Here is a 20,124-nt window from a genome sequence, read left to right as displayed (position 1 = left end):
ATTCTTTGCTGCCTCTACAGGGCAGCTATGGTCCAAAGCAGACCTCTACGGAGGGGAGGGATTTTGGTGCTCACTCCAGAGCTATCAGGGTGTGCGACTGTTTCGTTGTGACGCTGGCCACGCCTCCTATCACATGATCAAAATTTAGGCAGTTGACAACTGACTCACCTTTTTGATGGTTGCAGTGTCCCAGGATCATATGACCTTCTGACAAGCAAATTCAACAGGGAAGCGAGATTCACTTAACAACCCGCTGATTAACTTAACAACTGGAGTTATTCACTTAACAGCAGTGGCAAAAAAGGTCACAAAATCAGGCGAAACTTAGTTAACAACTGTCTCACTTAGCAACAGGAATTTGGGGCTCAATTGTGTCGTTAGTCAATGATTACCTGTACAACTTTCTGTAAATCAGTAGCATTTATATTGGTTGAAAAATTAAACAACCGTACAACTAAGGATAGTTTTATTCAAATCTGATTACTACTTTGTAGCTATAATGAAATTTCTTTCAATTACCCTCATTTGTATAAATGTTATTCCGAATAGAAATGTGGAAAACACACACAAAGAAAATGTGTCTGTATATATGCATGAGAGAAAGTGAGAAACAGGTGTGCCATTTCAACCTAGTCTTGATGATAATCTGTAGTGTTTCCAAGGGTACTCCAATGTACATCTGTCTATCTTAATTGCTACCCATACTATTTTCCTCCTATCTCTCAAGTATAATAGTTTACTTCTAAGTCCTATCATGCACTCAAATTAAATGCTTCAAAAATGTGACTTACTGTTTTTCATCTCAAAGGAGTAGTCAAGTTTATTGTATTTAGTCCAGGACAGATAAGTTTCTTGCAGTCCTTGGTACTGTAATTATCTACAGTGCCATAATACAGAGGCATATATCTTCTTTTCTTTACCCATTCCTTGTGTCCAGCTTTCAATAGCTGAACAGTTTTTCCATATTAATATTGGAAAACAAAATATTAGTATGCTCTGTAAGTCAGAGATATTCTTCTCCTTCATGACCCTGTCTCTGTTTATTACTTTCCTATCTAAAATTACTGCTCTCTTTACTTCCTGAACACGATTCAGCTTTATGTAATTTTGTAGCCAAGAAGCAAAGCTATCCATGCCCTATCAACTTTGAGATGATTAAGCACACTAGCTAACATTTGTCTCTGTTGTTTAAATATTAAATATTATTACATTTAATTAAGCGCTGTCCCCCTGGATGGATTGATGATAATGTCTAAATCTCATTTCAGTTCAGATAGTTTAATACCAGGGATGACTCAAGAAACATCATTGATATGAGTAACACTGGTATGCTATTCCAGGAAAGATGCACAGGGCAAGTCGTTCCAATGATAATGCACAGACCAGTAAAGCACTTGGTCAGTCAAGTAATTCTCCACACAGTGGGGTTGCAGAGACTGACACAGTCACATGGGTCTTCATATAATATATAGCTCTCAGGCAATATAGTAAATAAGTGAAATGGTACCAGAGGGATAGCACTAATCCTTCACCCCGGGCTTAATCCAGAAATAGATTTGGAGACTAAAAATACTCAGGATTGTAAAGTAAGGGGCTTATCTCTCATTCATCAACCTGAGGAAGGCCATAAAAGTCCACTAATAAGTGTCTTATTTTAAGATTTATTCCATCAAATAACAGGCCTATGAAGTGTTATCACATCAACATTCTTGCTTGGTAGGCAAGAAACCACCAGGCGGCCATTGTCAGGTTCAGTCAAATTTTAGCACTGGTTGCTCAGAAAGAAGGTGTATTCGTTTATGCCCTTCTGCTAGTACACACTACACTGTTTTAAAATTAAGTGAAACCTAAAGAACATTTTTAAAAACTCTATCAAAACAGTAGAATCTCTGTTCATGAACACTTCTGACCATGACCAAATCAGGTTCTGACCAAAAAATTCACATTTTTTTTCCCCATGGCCAATTTTCCCTTCTGTGCCATTTTTTTTTTTTTTTTGGTAAGTGCCAAATTTCCAAAATTAGGTTCGGGTCATGACCAAATTGGGTTGCGACCAAAGTTATGGAGCGAATTATGGTTGTGACTAGAGGTTCTACTGTATGCAGCAGTGAAATTCCACCAGCACTGAAGATAGTCTCCAGCAGCAGCATCTAGATTCAGAATGGCTCTTTATTGAGTCCTTTGATACTTCAATGCCTGCTATTTTGCCCAGCACTCCACTCTTAAGATCACTCCATCCAGATAATAGCAGCAAGGGCATCTCTACTCCTTATTACTATACTGGCAAATTCAATTGCAACCCTCAAAAGAAAAGTCCAAATATAGTGCCCAGAACAATTGGAATACTTCTATGTATTATTCTGAGTTCAGAACATTCAAAACAGCCATTTTCCACATCTCAACAAAGAAGGTGTACATATGCACACCTAATGAATATTATCATGAGATATCATTTTTTTTTGGTGATAGAATGTTTTAAAAATACTAATCAAATATGTACACTGAATTTTGAAGCTCTGTCAAACCACTTATTACTAATATTATTGCTGCCCAGTCTCTTCAAAATGAAATCAGCAGCAAATAAATTTAATAATAAATAATAATATAAAATTACCATATTTTTCAGAGTATAAGACATACTTTTTTTCCCCAAAAGAGGCTGAAAATCTGGGTGCGTCTTATACTCTGAATGTAGCCCCACCCAGCCTCTCAAACGGAGGTTTCAGAGGCTGAAAAAAGCCTCAAAAACAAAGCTTCAGGAAAAAAAGCCTCAGAAACGAAGCTTCAGAAAAAAAGCTTCAGAAACAGAGTTTCAGAAAAAAAGCAAGGCACAGAGCTCACAACCAAGGAACCTGTTGCTAAAGTTCACCTCTGGGAACAGCTGACTGGGGGTATTCCGGGAGGCCGATCCACCCGCCAATCAGCTTTTTTCTTATTTTCCTCCCCAAAAACTAAAACTTATACTCTGAAAAATACGGTACAACTTCTGTCTATATGAATGTCTTTCTGGGCATCTTTAAATTCTTAAGATTATCAACCTATTTTGATACATTTCCAAACTGTGGTTTTTTTAAAAGTATTCAATGTTTCCTTTTGTATATTGTTTTATTTATTTATTTATATGTTTTAATAAAAAAGGAAAGAAAAAAGATGAATATTTGCTATGTTACACATTAAGTGTTTGTTTATATGGATACTGTTTTATTTTCTCAAGTGCTGCAATCATGAAAATTATATATTCTTTGTCCTATACATATTCTTAACAAACATTACATATCTCAGTAAAACAACCACAGGCAAAATATGTTTGTGCAAATGAATCTAGTAAAAATGATCAGATAAGGAAACAAAAATTGCTTTTACCATGAAAAAGAGCCTGGGGTGGCATTATGTCTGGAATAAGATCAGCTTCTGAAAGCAGACTAGGTGTAGCTGAATGCGACGCTGGAGTTCCAGGAGCAGAAAAATCCAGAGAGGGAGAAGGAGATGGGCTGGTCAAAGGTGTTTGATCAGAAGAACTGAGGGAGGAAAAGTCAACCACCTCCCCCTTTTCAAGCATAATGTCTGAATGCCTGTTTCGACTGGTGAATTTGACCGGTGTAGAGGATGTACTCCTGTCCATGAAGGCAGTTGCTTCTTTCTGAGCTCTCCTGATTTCTTTGGCTTCTTGAGTGCGAGACCGCTTCTCCTTCAGTTCCATAGCAGATTCTACTGGATTGCGGCTCACTCGCTTTCTAAGCCCCTCCACTGTAATGATTGGATCTATAGACAGTTTTGAACCTGCCGGAAAATAAGCAGTGAGTTTCCATGATCATAATATCAGCATTACAATGCTGATTATAGCTGATTACATTACAAGTATTAAAAAAATTCACAGCAAGTTTACATACATATATGCTTGCATATTTTAAATCAAAGTGTGCAATATTTTGTTGGTTGTGAGCCTGATATTTAATAATGTGTAGAAGAGTACCATGAAAAGAACGGTTCAGTGATAGTGGAGAGTGAATGAGACCAGGTATATGTGTGAGGTTAGCCATTGCTGGATTTTTTCTTATATGGTCAACTGCATTAATTCTATTTTAGGACTGCACTATATTTTTAATTTTTCCTATATGAAAATGAAGATAAAATTAATTCACTAGTGCAGACAGAAGATAATCTAAGGCCATGATGGTGAATCTATCACCAGCTACTCTTCTGGTTTCCGGTGCGCACATGTGTGCTGGCCAGCTGATCTTTGAGTGTGCTGGAGCACCAGAAACCCGAAGACCAGTTGGCCAACGTGCATGTGCGCACCGCAAATCCAAAGACCAGTTGGCCGACATGCGCATGCGCACTAGCCAGCTGGTCTTTGGGTTTCCAGCACTCTGGTTTGGGCACTTGGTGCCAAAAAGATTTGCCATCACTGATCTAAAGGGGGAAAAAAGTGGTTCTGTGCAAATGTGATCCTGGCATTATATGTTAGTCACCACTGTTTTAAATTACTAGTAACCTGTAAGAGAAAAAACAGATAGTAGATGCTAAGAAGAATTATGGAAACAGAAGAAAAACAAAGATATAAAGAAAGAAAGTGACGAATGGAATCACTGAATAGGATGTGAGATGAACCTGAAGAAATGAAATGAAGAAAGTCAGGTTGGTGGCATAAACAAATAAGCACTAACTCTTCACCTCCAATGCCTATTTTGTCTTAAGCATAAATCTAACTGATATTAAGAATGAAAAATATATTTTAAGTATCTGGCTGACCAACCACACATTGGGATACCATTAGATTCTATCTTAGGCCCAGGACTCTTCAATATCTTCATAAATGATTTAGATAAGGGGATAGAAGGGTAACTCATCAAATTTGCAAATGACAAAAAGCTGTGGAAATAGCCTTCACTTTAGAAGATAGGCTCAAGATCCAGAAGGATCTTGACAACATTTGAACATTTGGAATGCACTTTTAATTTAAGAAGCGACTAGACCACTTGCCTGAAATGGTATAGAGTCTTCTTCTCGAACTTGTATGTTCTATGTTCTACTGCATCCAGTTTTGACCACAACAAAAAATGTTGTCTGTCTAGAACAGACTTGGGTATTTTATACCCTTCGGCAGTTCCTATCTGGGCCATGTCATTGTTGGGATATCAGCATTGGCGGAGGGGGGGGGGGTTTGGCAGATTACAAAGCATCAGCAGAGGGCAGAGTGCAACAATCCCAGCATCTCACATAGCCCCTTGAAAAAATTAATTGCCCATTCTTGCTCTAGAAAAAGTGCAGAGATGAGCAATAAAGATGAGTAGGAGCACAAAACTAAATCATATAAAGAACACTTGCAGCAATCTAGAATCTAGTAAGAATGAACAGAGAAGGAAACTTAAAAATAGCTTTTACCATGACAAAGGGCCTGAGATGGCATTATATCTGCAATAATATCTGTCTAGTCCAGGGGTGTCAAACTCAATTTCACTGAGGGCCACATCAGCATTATGGTTGCCCTCAAAAGGCAATAGGCGGGTCACCGCGAGTAGGTGGGTAAGACTGGGTGGGTGTGGCCAGTTCGATGCCGCTCACTGGGCATGGCTGGGTCGGGAGGGAACAAGTTGCAACGGCTAACCTGACGTGCGGATGATTCGGTGCTCCACAAGCTCCTTGCCTCCCCAAACTGCTGGCTGCTCTGGTGACGGGGGGGGGGGGCTTCCCCTGCCACCTCAGCCCTTCCCCCAGGCACACGCACAGGAGGTTGAGAGCGCATAGGGCCTAGCATTCCCCTTGCTCCGCAGGCTGACCATATTCTGAGCGCTTCCCTTTCTCCCGGGACACCAGCCCCACATGATTGCCGCCTTCTATGCACATACCCCTAGGGTGGGTCAGGGCCGAGGTGGTGGGAGCCGGCCCGAGTACATGGGGCTGAATCCTGGGTGCAAGGGAAGCGCTCAGAATGTGGCCAGCCTGCGGGGCAAGACAGTCATCAGGAATGCTAGGCCCTACGCGCTCTCCACCTCCTGTGCATTTGTCCAGCGGGCGGGGCTGAGGTGGCAGGGGCCAGCCCCTCAATGTCTCCAGGGTGGCCCTGTGGACCACATCTAACCACATCAGAGACCGGATCTGGTCCGCGAGCCTTTTATTTCACATGTCTGGTCTAGTCTAACAAAAAGGAGTGGGGTGACCTGATATTCTTCCAATAGTCTTCCAATATTTGAGGGGCTGTCACAGAGAATAGAGGGTTGACCTCCAAAACACCTGAGGGTAGGACAAAAAGTAATAGATGGAAGTTTATCAGAGATATCCAACTATTAATTAATTAACAATTAAGGAGAAATTTGCTGTCAGAACAATTAATCAGTGGAATGGCTGTGGATACTCCATCATTGGAGGTTTTTAAGAAGAGATTGGACAACAATTTGCCCAAATTATATCGGGTCTCCTGACTGAGCAGAGGACTAGAAGACCTCCAAGGTCCCTTCAAACCCTATTATTCTGTACAGGTAGTCCTCAATTTATGACCACAATTGAGCTCAAAATTTCTGTTGCTAAGAAAGACAATTATAAAATTGCCCAATTTTACAATCTTTCTTGCCACAGTTGTTAAGTGAATAATTGCAGTTAGCCGCACAGTTGTAAAGTGAATCTGGCTTCCCCATTGACTTTGCTTGTCATAAAATTGATGGCAAAAGATGAACACATGAACTTGGGACACTGCAACCATCATAAATACGAACCATAAACAGTTGCCGATTTTGATCGCATGACCATGGGAATGCAGCAATGGTCATAAGGGTAAAAAACAGTCATAAGTCACTTTTTTCAGTGCCATTATAACTTCGAATAAACTGCTATAAGTTGAGGATTACCTGTATTTCTGTACTTTTATATTTTGTGATGCATAAAATTTACTCTCAAATAATTTTTCAAACCTTGCAAACATTCCCTTTTCACTCCCCAAAATGCCTATGAACCCAGACTTATCTTGAATATTGAAATAAGATGATTTATATCCAGTTCATAAAGCCTTACTTTTTGCTTTTAAAGAAGACACAGAAAGTTTCTCTCCTTCAGGCTTCATTATAGGGGGCCTATTGTGAACAAGTTTCCACCATCCTGGTTCTCCGAATTCCTGAGCTCCTGAGCGAAAATACAGAGGGCTTCCCACAGAAAGGCAACCAGCAACAGTGCTCCACCATGTAGATGTCTTCTTTCTTAATAATTAGATGGGAATAAGGAATTTAGCATTATGATTTTTAGGTAACACCTTTAACATTTATACCAACATCTAATAACATGAAGCTCTATAAACTACAGGCATTATTCAATATCCTTGTTTAATGACCATTCATTCAATGACCATTCAAAGTCATGACGGTACTGAATAACCGGGCCTCAAAGTTCCAATTGGCTCAGGATCCCCGTAGTCATTTGACTGCAATCTGGGTGCTTGGCAACTATTTGCAACCTTTCCTGCTGGCTTTCCACAAAGTCAAAGTGGAAGCTTGAAAGGAAGTTTGCAAGTTGCTTTTGTGAGTTGTTTGCAACCTTGCAGCTCTTTCTCCTGAGGAGTTTGACTATAGTCTGTACAAGATCCCAAGGAATCATTCCTAGGGATCTTCTACTCCACAGCACGTATGCCCAGAGAATCCCCAAGTAGTGGCAGCCACCTGCACATCCTCACCTGGTAGCAGCTACCCTTGGTCCGGTCATACATCGCAATGCAGTAGTCACTTATCTATCCACTAGATGCCTGTGGGCTGCCTTGGACTTGCAACTTCCTGCCAGTTTCCCCTCTGATTTTGCTTATTGGCAGCCAGCAAGAAATCGTCAGCATTCCCTGTTTAATGACAGCAATAGGGACTGCAGGGTTTGCCATTACTAAGCAATGCAGTCATGTGAGATCATACTTTATGACTGCAGTGATTAGGAACAGAAATTCCAATCCCAGTAACAACCATTAACCAATTTTAATAGCTATTTCTGTTGTCCTCCAGTTCATAAGTACCTTCCGATCAAAATTAGTATGTGAAGTTGTCTATTATAAAGTATAGTATTTTTAACATGTCAATTAGATGAACTCACTGATTTCTGCATTAAAAGACACACAAAAATCCAAAACTTCATTTGCAAATAAAGAAAAGTACTTTTACTAATTGCATCTGGATAGCAGCAGTGCTATGTTGAATCTGAGACAAAAAATGACTAACAATCTGTATCACCCTATTCCTCCCTCCTCTTTCCCAAAAGGTCATCAGGTCTGGTCCAATGCCAGCTCCTTCCCGGGGTCCCATGGTAATCTTCTTCCGCAGGTCTCTGGTTGTCAATCATATCAGGAATGCAATGTCCGTTAGAGTTCGCGCTCAAACATTCCTGTTGAATTCAAAACATTAATCTCCCCTCCCACCTTAATTATGTCAGACCGACACTCTTAAAGGCCCCTCTCTACTTAATTTGAATCCAATAGCTATTTACATTAGAAATACAATCCCATGCTATCTAACAACTGAATATAAGGAGTACAAAGAGATACGAAGTTTGGAGTGGAGGCTGACAGATAGTAAAAATGTTTTCCTGAACTCTCTAATTTTAAATCTATTAAAATGTGACATATACATGTTAAAATGGATGCCCAGTTCCTTTATTTCTGATTCTACAGTATGTGCTTTTGAATATTAAGTGAAACATTACATGACTACCACAAACCTATTTTTGCAGGTTTGTGTAAATCTCCCAGTTTTTAAGCAAGACATCAAATGAAATAAAATTTTACTGCTCCACTTTGCTTATTGGAAGTTGGCTGAGAAGAGTGCAAATGGCAACCATGTGACACTGTGACCATCATAAGTACAAAGACTAGTTGTAAAGTTACTTTTTCAATGCTCTAGTAACTTTGAATGATCTCTAAACAGGGTAGATGTTAAGTGTACCACCTGTAATTTGTTTTATTTTAACAACTACTCCTAAATTATTATTATTATTATTTTTTGGAAAGTTTTACAAAAAGAAATAAATTTTTCTCCTCCCCTCCCCCCTCCCTCCCTCCAAAACTCCCCTCCCCCCCAGACTTCCCGGAGCAAACACAAGGTATAGTTCAAAAAACTAACATTCATACATTAAATTTTTAAAGTCTAACACAATTATAATCCTTCTCTTTCGCATATCCTGACTTCCTCCTTTAAAATCAAAAATTACGTCCTTCATTCAAAGGCAGTCTGATATCTATTTTGAATATAGTCAATCCATTTCTTCCATTTGTTTAAGTATTTTTCTTGAGTATTGTCTTTCAAAAAGGCTGAGATTTTGGCCATCTCCGCCAAATTAGAAACTTTCAATATCCATTCTTCTATTGTAGAATATTTTACCTCAACATACTGCTATTCCACACTTTTGATCAGTGGCACTTGTATTACAATTCTTCAAATAATAAAAAAAATCATCATTTAATCTCTTAAAAAAGCAGAAAAGTGAACATCTTATTCCACCCAGATTCTCCAACCAAAAAATTGCTTTTAAAAAACGTTATTCAATAATGGAATTTGGCCTTGTGATTTTTAAAATACAGTACAGTATAAACTCACTTAGTTTAATTGACTAATTGGGACACAGGTGTCAATTATTAACAAACTGGTTAAATTGGAGAGTAATTATTATTATTTATTATTTTATTATTTATTAGATTTATAAACCGCCCTTCTCCCGAAGGACTCAGGGCGGTGTACAGCCAGGATAAAAAAGCAATATACAGTTAAAATACAATTAAAAAACTTATTATACAATATGGCCGAAATTAGAATAATTAAGAATCTAAAAACCCCAATTAAAAACAAAGAAAAATTTAGAATTTAAAACTAAACAATTTAAGAAAGCCCCGCACGAACAAACAGATATGTTTTCAGTTCGCGGCGAAAAGTCCGAAGGTCAGGAATTTGACGTAAACCAGGGGGGAGTTCATTCCAAAGAGTGGGGGCCCCCACAGAGAAGGATCTTCCTCTGGGGGCCGCCAGCCGGCATTGTCTGGCGGACGGCACCCTGAGGAGGCCCTCTCTGTGCGAGCGTACGGGTCGGTGGGAGGCATGAGGTAACAGAAGGCGGTCCCGTAAGTACCCAGGTCCCAAGCCATGGAGCGCTTTAAAGGTGGTTACCAAGACCTTGAAATGCACCCGAAAGGCAACAGGAAGCCAGTGCAGTCTGCGCAGGAGAGGTGTCACATGGGAGCTACGTGTGACTCCCTCTATCACCCGCGCAGCTGCATTCTGGACCAACTGAAGCCTCCGAGTGCATCTCAAGGGGAGCCCCATGTAGAGAGCATTGCAATAATCCAGGCGGGAGGTAACAAGAGCGTGAGTGACTGTGCATAGGGCATCCCGATCAAGGAAGGGGCGCAACTGGCGAACCAGGCGGACCTGGTGAAAGGCTCTCCTGGAGACGGCCGCCAAATGATCTTCAAACGACAGCCGTGCATCCAGGAGAACACCCAAGTTGCGCACTCCCTCCTTTGGGGCCAATAACTCGCCCCCAACAGCCAGCTGCGGCTGCAGCTGACTGTATCGGGGTGCCGGCATCCACAGCCACTCCGTCTTGGAGGATTGAGCTTGAGCCTGTTCCTCCCCATCCAGACCAGACGGCTTCCAAACACCGGGACAACACTTCGACAGCTTCGTTGGGGTGGCCCGGGGTGGAAAAGTACAGCTGAGTATCATCAGCGTACAGTTGATATCTCACCCCAAAGCCACTGATGATCTCACCCAACGGCTTCATATAGATGTTGAACAGGAGGGGTGAGAGAATCGACCCCTGCGGCACCCCACAAGTGAGGTGTCTCGCGGTCGACCTCTGCCCCCCTGTCAACACCGTCTGCGACCGGTCGGAGAGATAGGAGGAGAACCACCGATAAACGGTGCCTCCCACTCCCAATCCCTCCAACCGGTGCAGCAGGATACCATGGTCGATGGTATCGAAAGCCGCTGAGAGGTCTAATAGGACCAGGGCAGAGGAATAACCCCTGTCTCTGGCCCTCCAGAGATCATCCACCAACGCGACCAAAGCCGTCTCAGTGCTGTATCCGGGCCGGAAACCGGACTGGAACGGGTCTAGATAGACAGTTTCATCCAGGTACTGGGGTAGCTGCCGTGCCACAGCACTCTCTACAACCTTCGCAGTGAAGCGAAGGTTGGAGACCGGACGGTAATTACCTAAAATAGCTGGGTCCAGGGAAGGCTTCTTGAGGAGGGGTCTCACCACTGCCTCCTTCAAGGCAGCAGGGAAAACTCCCTCCAACAAAGAAGCGTTGGTAATCCCCTGGAGCCAGCCTCGTGTCACTTCCCTCGTGTATTTGCCTCGTGTATTTGCATAAATACAATAGTTGCAGACTATTGATCCATTCCATGCTAAGTCCACTGAATTGAGATCCAATACATTGAGATTTCATATACCATATATTTAAGAAAGTTACAATAACTGAAAGTATAGCCAGCTGTAAGCAAGCAATTTATAACTATGAAAATATCAGAGCATTTTATTTTACTAAAATCGCTGATGTACTAGAGATTTCCTTGAATCATATTTGGTTAATGTTTCAACTACTAGACACATAAAGGATGACTTTATGACTATGCTTTACAACAATTTTTGATATGCTTTGCAAATTCTGGAGCTTGTGATCTTTCTGTCAAGAATTAAAAATATTACTGAAACTGTATTTTCCAAATTAACAGAATATTTAAATGATAATACTACTGTATACATTATGATATACTTGTAATAATTACCGGTTTCCTAGTAGATAACTCCAATGTTTTTCAATAAAAGCACAAATGTCTTCTTTCCATCGAAAATAACCTTGGCGACCAGTTCCTTCTAGAGATAGATTATACATAGCCAACATGACAACCTATTTTACAAACAGAAATGCTAATATTAACACCTTAAATAATTAATCTCATGTATAAAAACCTTCTATCTTCTAAACTTTGTGTCATAAAATTTAAAAATTCCCAAAGATGAATTACTGATGCAATTACTGATGCAATTCTATATTCTTTTTTTTTTATTCAAAAAGTTTTACAGAAAATCCCCCCCCTTTCCCCCTCCCTCCCCTCCTTCACAACCCCTCCTCACAACCCCTCCCCGACTTCCCGGAACGAGCACAAGGTATAGTTAAAATAAAACAAACATATGCTAAAAATTTTCATCCCAACTTAATTATACCCTACAATCATCAATTCCTAACTTCCCCAAAACAATCAAAAATAATACATCATAATCATTCAAAAACAGTCTGATAACTCTTAGTCTGATATCTACTTTGAATATAGTCAATCCATTTTTTCCATTCCTTTAAGTATCTTTCTTGCATATTGTCTTTCAAAAAGGCTGATATCGCCATCTCAGCCAAATTGGCAACTTTCAATATCCATTCTTCTATTGTAGGTACTTCTTTTTTCTTCCAGTATTGTCCTATTAGTAATCTTGCTGCTGTTATTAGATTTAAAATCAATTTAATCTCAATTACTGTACAGTCCGTAATAATTCCCAACAAAAAAAATTGCGGCAGGAACTTTATTTTCTTTTTCAAAATGTTTTGTAAAATCCACCAAATTTTTATCCAAAAGGCCTTTATATCCTTACAAGTCCACCAAATATGAAAATATGTAGCGTCATCACAATTACATCTCCAACATTTTGCTTGCATATCTGGATACATACACGATAATTTCTTAGGATCTAAATGCCATCTATAAAACATTTTATAAAAATTTTCCCTCAGATTCTGTGCCTGCGTGAATTTAACATTTCTAACCCAAATTTTTTCCCAAGTTTCCAATAATATTGGCTCCTAAAAATTTTGTGCCCACTTTATCATACAGTCCTTTACCAAGTCCCTTTCAGAATCTATTTCAAGTAACACAATTCTATATTCAATGCAATCCTATATTCAATTTCCCAATTTAATTACGTCTCAAGCCACAGAAAACTCAAACATTCATCTTTCTTTAATCTTTATTATTGATTGATTAATCCTTGAGTGATACCAAAGTGCTCCATCATGCATGTGTGGGCATCTCCGGTCGCCAGCACAGGGGGTGGCGCGCATTGCAGGAAATGTGAGCGCATGTGTAGGGGTTGGGGTGTAAACACATGCATGGGGCGCACATGCATGGGTTGCACGCACATGGTTCACATGGGAGTAATGCGTGGGGGCAGGCGTCATGCGCACGTTGCATTATGGGTGCTGAAAAGGTTAGCCATCACTGTCATAGATGATAACTGGTTATGCTGCACTTGGAGTATAATATCCAGTCCAGGGAACCACACTTTAAAATAGATTCAACATTATTATGCCCTCCTTTTTCTGTATTCATTGTATTTTGTGTATGGCTATCTCTTTTTAAATAAAATAGTAAGATACATTTATACATTTATAATTTATAAAGGTAAAGGTTCCCCTCGCATATATGTGCTAGTCGTTCCCGACTCTAGGGGGCAGTGCTCATCTCCGTTTCAAAGCCGAAGAGCCAGCGCTGTACGAAGACATCTCTATGGTCATGTGGCTGGCATGACTAAATGCTAAAGGCGCACAGAACGCTGTTACCTTCCCATCAAAGGTGGTCCCTATTTTTCTACTTGCATTTTTTACATGCTTTCGAACTGCTAGGTTGGCAGAAGCTGGGACAAGTGATGGGAGCTTACCCCGTTACGTGGCACTAAGGATTCAAACCACTGAACTGCCGACCTTTTGATCGATAAGCTCAGCCTCACATTTATAATTAAACCACAGTAAATTAAAAAAATTGGATTTCAATAAAGTTTTAAAAATTAGCTTGCTCTTGCTACATGGTTTCATTATTTGAACTTAATTGCTGCACAGGGAACATAAGAGAATACAGCAGTACAGGTAGTCTTCAAATAATAACAATAACAGAGCTTGCCCATTACGGTTTGTAAATCGTAATGGTCATAAAGTGTGTGGATCATGTCCCAACCTAATTTTGCACCATTTTTTGCACCATGGTTGTTAAGCAAACCCATTTTTTTGGTAGGGCACAGTTTTGCCAAAAACATGAGGTGCCAATTTTCAGCAAAACCATCATAAAACGCACTCACATGATATCAGGAAGGGGGCCAACTTGCATCCAGGTTGTAACTTTGAATGGTCACTAAGCAACCAGTCATAAATCAAGGATTACCTGTAAATGATTTCTTTATGCCAACTCATAAATTTAACTATGCCATTGCTCATAAGAATTGTTTCTGTGTTACTTTGTCCTTTCTCAGTCCAAATCTTATTAAGACCATGAGTTTATTGTAACATTTGTTATTAATTTTCAGTTCTATATCAATACTAGTCTTTGTGTTACAAAGAATAATTTTAAAAATTGGACCATGAAGCACTTCAGATTCAATTTGAAAAGGATACTTTGAAGGACATGAAGACCCAATAAACACAGCGTCTATTGCAAATTATGCTCAGAATTTTATGTTATTCTTTCTTGGAGCAGTAAAGTAAATCAAAATTAGCTATTAACATGTACTATAACATAACATAATGCAATGTAATATAAATTCACAAGTCTTCTTATTCTTCAGTTCATAGGCATCATCCCCTACCAGGTCAAGATCAGGAAGCTTTTTTCAGACCAGACTGATGGACTAATGGTCATATAAAAATTTCTAATCAAGATGAACCTAGTCTCAGGTCAAAAGAAGAGTTGGAATCAGGAGCAGTTGTCTGGCACTGGCTTACATACTTAAAATTGAAACAAATATTTAATTTAGACAAAAAAGTTAAGGGTTTGAATGTGTAAAAAATGAATTTGTAATTGTATTGTGAAATTATAATAAACATATTATTACCAACATTAATGTTGTTGAAACTGATTATAGAAAATGAATATAGAAACATTAAATGATTCAATAGGAAAAATAACAATAGGCAGAATAAGAGTTAGAACGGACCTTAAGAGATTTTCTACTCCAACCCCCTGCACAAGCAGTAGACCTTATACTAAGGTTTGCAACCTTAAACACTCAACGAGCCATTTGGACCGTTTCCCACAGAAAACACTGGGAGTCATAATACCTGGGTGGACATGACCAACTCAACATCGCTCCCACCCAGTATCATGATCTCCCCAGCCACGCCTACCCGGATTTTTAATTTTTTTTGTAAACAAGTTTTATTAGAATTTTTCTTTCATCATACATATTTTATGAAAAGAGTGTTGACGGGTCACATCTTATACATCTTGTAAATATTAATCTTTATAATCTATTCCAATCTTCCCATTTTTCCATATTCATCTTTTATATAATTCTTTATCATAAATTAATCATTTTTCACCATATCTTGTTATTTCAGCTTCTACTATATTATTCTTTTTTTTCCCCAAGTCCATTTTACATGTTTCCAATTTCAGCCATATTTTTTTCCATACTTCTTTATCTCTTAATTTCTTCTTAATACATAATACATAAACAGTATCACTATCCACCCTTAATTCCTAATCTCTTGCAATAACATCAATTATCTTATTTCTCCATTACAGAATATATTTCTCAAAATCCCCATCCCACTTAATATTTCAACTTTATCTCTTAATTTAAATTGTCTTCAAAATTAAACCAAATTGCCATTTCACATTTCATTTGCTATTTTGTTTTACTATAAGCAATATACATCATCATATTCAAATCTTATATTAAAACCCTTTAACTTAATTGACCATCCACAATTAATAATATTGATACAGTTCCCTTAAATCTACTAATATGCACCTTATTTCTCTTCCTCCTTTCTACTAATCTTCCCTTCTTTAACCATTTTCTCTTGGTCTCTCCAAAATTCTACTACTTGATAATTTTCTCCGTTTATCCCATTCTCTTAACTTCTTTCTCTTTTTTTTGGTTTTTATATTTATTATATCTTTTCTTCTGAAACCTTTTTCTCACTTTTAGATATATTATTCGAGTCGTTCTCCCCAAGCTTTCTCCTAATCTCTTTCCACTATTTCCCTCTTTACCCTTTGATTGACTCTTTTTGGGGGATGTTTCCCCCCATCCACTCTTTTTGCCACTGTAAATCCCAGTGAAAGCATCTGCTTTTTGCATTCAATTCCTTTTCCTTCAATAGTATTTTCTTTCTCATTTATGCTCTCTTTTACCACCTTCTCCCCTATTTCCTGTTCTGTGTATTCCAGCAAAAATTCTGACTTTTTATTACCCTTTAGTGATTCACGCATATTTTTAATTAATTCCTTATACATCCAAGACTCATATTACCAATTTAAGAAATTGTTAACATTGATCACACTGTGACCAGTGGTCACACTGTTTTTTGTTGTTGTTGTTTTTTGTAAATAATTTTTTATTTCCATTTTTCAACATCATATTTATGTACAAACTATTATCCATCATTAATCATTAATTTTTATTTATTACTAATTCAAGCCTGCCCGACTGCCACTTCCTTTCTATACAACTTCCCTCTCTACCCTCTACTACTTTCCCATCCTTCATCCCCTTCACTTTACTACTTCCTCTCCTCCTTCTCCACTCCTCCCTTCTTCCACCCTATCTAACCCTCTTATTCCCCTTCTCCTTCTCTACACTTTCCTATCTACTTTCTTTCCTCCTTCTACCCCTCTCTCCTTTTCTTCCCGATATGACAGTCGAGCATCCCCAATATCATTTTAAATTTTTTAATTTCATGTCTTCAAAAATTACTGTACATTAATAATCAGTCCATGTATCACTTGTTGATTCATTTCCCTTCCCCCTCCTCCCTTCCCCCAGACTTCCCGGAGCAAATACCGGGTATTATAACCAACAATCACAAACTAAAGTATACAAAATATACATAACCTCCCACCTTAAAAAAAATTTAAAACTATAGATCCCCTCACAATAAAAATAAAAAAGATAGGAAAGAATAATAGTAAAAAAAAAGGGGAAAGAAACAATACCAACTTCACATATTATTTCTTCTTACAGTCCATTTTTTAAAATTAATCCATCTTCTCAGATTCAATTTTTTTTTCCCCACTTATGTATTCCTTCAAATTTCATAAGTCCATTTCTCAAATTACAGTCCATCTTCTCGAACTCAAATTTTTATCACTTATATATTTCTTCAATTGCCATAACATTTAATGTCCATTCTTCTTATAGTCTTATAGTCCATTTTAAAAATTAGTCCATCTTCTAAAGTTCAAATTTTTATTTTTTCCACTTGTATATTCCTTCAAATTTCATAAGTCCATTTCTCAAATTACAGTCCATCTTCTCGAACTCAAATTTTTATCACTTATATATTTCTTCAATTGCCATAACATTTAATGTCCATTCTTCTTATAGTCTTATAGTCCATTTTAAAAATTAGTCCATCTTCTAAAGTTCAAATTTTTTTATTTTTTTTTCCACCCACTTGTATATTCCTTCAGATTTCATAAATCCATTTCTTAAATTACAATCCAGCTTCTCAAATTCAAGTTTTCATCACTTATATATTTCTTCAATTGTCATAAGATTTAATATTCAATCTTCCAATACTACTCAATCAATCAAATATCAAACAAATAATCATTTAGACTACATCCACAATATAACAGTAAACAATTAAAATCATCACATCCACATTATCTAAATTCATAAATTTCACTTTTCAACCTTCACAATTGAGTAATATCATCCTATAGATTTATACCATACAAATAGCAAATAACACAAATCCTATAATTTATATCCTAAACAAATCAATTCCAAAAATTAACCATAATCATCCTATTCACATCTTAAACATTCCTCCCCTCTCCCATTCTATTTTCCATCATTTCCAAACCAGTTAACTTAGCATCTAACAACAAAGGATTCCCACTCTTTAAAACATTAATATAAAAATGTCTCGCTTTCATAACAGAATTAAGAAAATACTTTCTACCTCTAAAATTCACTGACAAACCCATTGGGACTTCCCATCTAAAATGTATCTGATATTTCTTAAACTCATCCACCAAAAAAGCAAATTCTCTTCTGTTTCTTAACATTTTAGGAGGAATTTCCTTCATCATTTTTATATCTTGTCCCAATATCTGAAATTTATTGTTATAAAAGGCTTGCAAAATTTCATACCTAACCTTTTTAGTTGTAAAATAAATAACCACATCCCTAGGTACTCTATTTTGTCTTGCCCACCAAGAATTAACACGATAAATTCTTTCAATATTAATCTCAAAATCTTCTGGCTCCACACCCTTTATCTGTGCAAAGGCTTGCGTAAAAATCTCCTTTAAATTTTCCTTCCTATTTTGTTTCAACCCCCTCACCCTTATAGCATATTCCATTAATCTATATTGTAATATTACTCTTTCTTCATCTGCCCTATCTACCTTTGCCTTTATATCTTCCATCTTATTATCTAAGTTCCAATTATTTTGATCTTTTCGAATTTCTTCTATTTTCCTTTGCAGCTCTAAATTAGCTTTATTAAATTCTGCAAGATCATCCTGCATCTGAATACAAGAACTTAATATTTGCGCAATTGCATCCTTTACCATTTTCATTTCCCTCTTCTGCTCTTCCACCACTTCCTTGAAATCCAACATCTCTTTCTCTATTTCGTCAAATTTTTGATCTATTTCTAAAAAGTGACTCTCCCAAAACTCCTGTAAAAAATTTCTTACTTCCTTTTTGATTTCTTCTTTTAATTTTTGAATCTGAGCTGAAGAAATTTCAAAGTTTTTAATAACTTTTGGCACTATTTGCTTAAAAGCCATTTTAAAAAAAAGGATAACTTAATAATAGACCAAGAAAAAGAAAGCAAAAAAAAAATTATAAAAGAAAGTTTCAAAAAACTTATCTTCTAAATCACTATAATCCCAAGGAAGAAGAAAAAATATAAATCATAAGATTCTCATTTCTTCCAATTAGTCAGTATCTTCCTATATATCTTCTTTTTCAACACACTTTTAGCACTATTTGCTTAAAAGCCTTTTTTTTTAAAAATATAACTTAATAACAGGTCAATAGAAAAGAAAAAATATTTAGAAAAGAAAAAATTTCAAAAAATCTTTCTTCTAAATCAGTATAATCCCAAAGAAAAAGAAAAAATATAAATCATAAAATTCTCATATCTTCCGTTTAGTCAGTATGTTTCTGTGTATCTTCTTTCTTCTATTTCAACACTAGACGTTAATAAGCATTTCTACTTTCGTTTTCAGAACACACATTCCACAAAACCGCCATTTGCTTTCTTCTCTCCTATCTTCGCAGCAAATAAATCCTCAGGGGCACACAGGTGCTAGAACGCCAGTTTCTGCTCCGTCCACGTTCCAATCCGTCATTAAAACAATTCCTGTCGTGGAAATTGGACGCTTCGTTTGTTCGCCATAAAGGCAAAAGCCTCTCCTAGCCAGGAGCTTATCAGGTTATAGAAGGAGAACTTCCCACAAGCTTTAAAAGCTTATTAGGGCATCTCTACCTCAAACCTAATTGCTCAACTTTCCTCCTTTACCCGAAGGAAAGAATCCAGCTGTCGGACTCAGATTTACGATGTCCTGACAGCTTACAGACTAGGGAGTTAGCAGCTAAATCATAGCTGCTTCTTCACGAAGCGGAGCCAAAGCGGAAGTCCCCTGGTCACACTGTTTTTAATGTTTATTTAATAAAAAAATTGTTAACACTTTTGAATTATGTCACATTTAATTAAAATTTAAAATCCATACACTTATTTATTTTTTATTTATTTATTATTCATATTTGTATACCGCCCTATCTCCCGAAGGACTCAGGGCGGTTCACAGGCATATAAAACATTTATATACAAATTAAAATAATTATAAAAAAGCTTATTCTAATGCCCAATTATTAAAAATAGAAATATAAATATTAAAACCAATTAAAAACCCTATAAATTTAAAATCTAAGCCAGTCCTGCACAGATGAATAAATGTGTCTTGAGCTCGCGACGGAAGGTTCGGAGGTCCGGAAGTTGACGGAGTCCTGGGGGGAGTTCGTTCCAGAGGGTGGGAGCCCCCACAGAGAAGGCCCTTCCCCTGGGCGTCGCCAGACGACACTGCCTAGCTGACGGCACCCTGAGGAGTCCCTCTCTGTGAGAGCGCACGGGTCAGTGAGAGGTATTCGGTAGCAGTA

The 20,124-nt window shown here is 37.8% G+C and overlaps 1 protein-coding gene across 6 annotated transcripts in view; it reads right to left on the bottom strand.

Annotated features, from left to right (window-relative positions):
- KAT14 (lysine acetyltransferase 14) overlaps positions 1-20,124 on the bottom strand; it is a 170,774-nt gene that overhangs the window by 128,050 nt on the left and 22,600 nt on the right. For 5 of the 6 annotated variants that reach the window (XM_058174605.1, XM_058174608.1, XM_058174606.1 and 2 more), the window contains 3 exons: positions 11,748-11,869; positions 7,009-7,190; positions 3,364-3,780 (listed from right to left, as the gene is read on the bottom strand). In XM_058174605.1, coding sequence (XP_058030588.1) covers positions 3,364-3,780; positions 7,009-7,190; positions 11,748-11,869 — 721 coding nt within the window. The remainder of the gene's footprint in view (positions 1-3,363; positions 3,781-7,008; positions 7,191-11,747; positions 11,870-20,124) is intronic. The other variant, XM_058174609.1, reaches the window with a different exon arrangement.

The sequence above is a fragment of the Ahaetulla prasina genome, chromosome 3 (assembly GCF_028640845.1).
Source record: "Ahaetulla prasina isolate Xishuangbanna chromosome 3, ASM2864084v1, whole genome shotgun sequence".
Lineage (NCBI taxonomy): Eukaryota > Metazoa > Chordata > Lepidosauria > Squamata > Colubridae > Ahaetulla > Ahaetulla prasina.
This window is presented reverse-complemented; position numbering and strand designations above follow the sequence as displayed.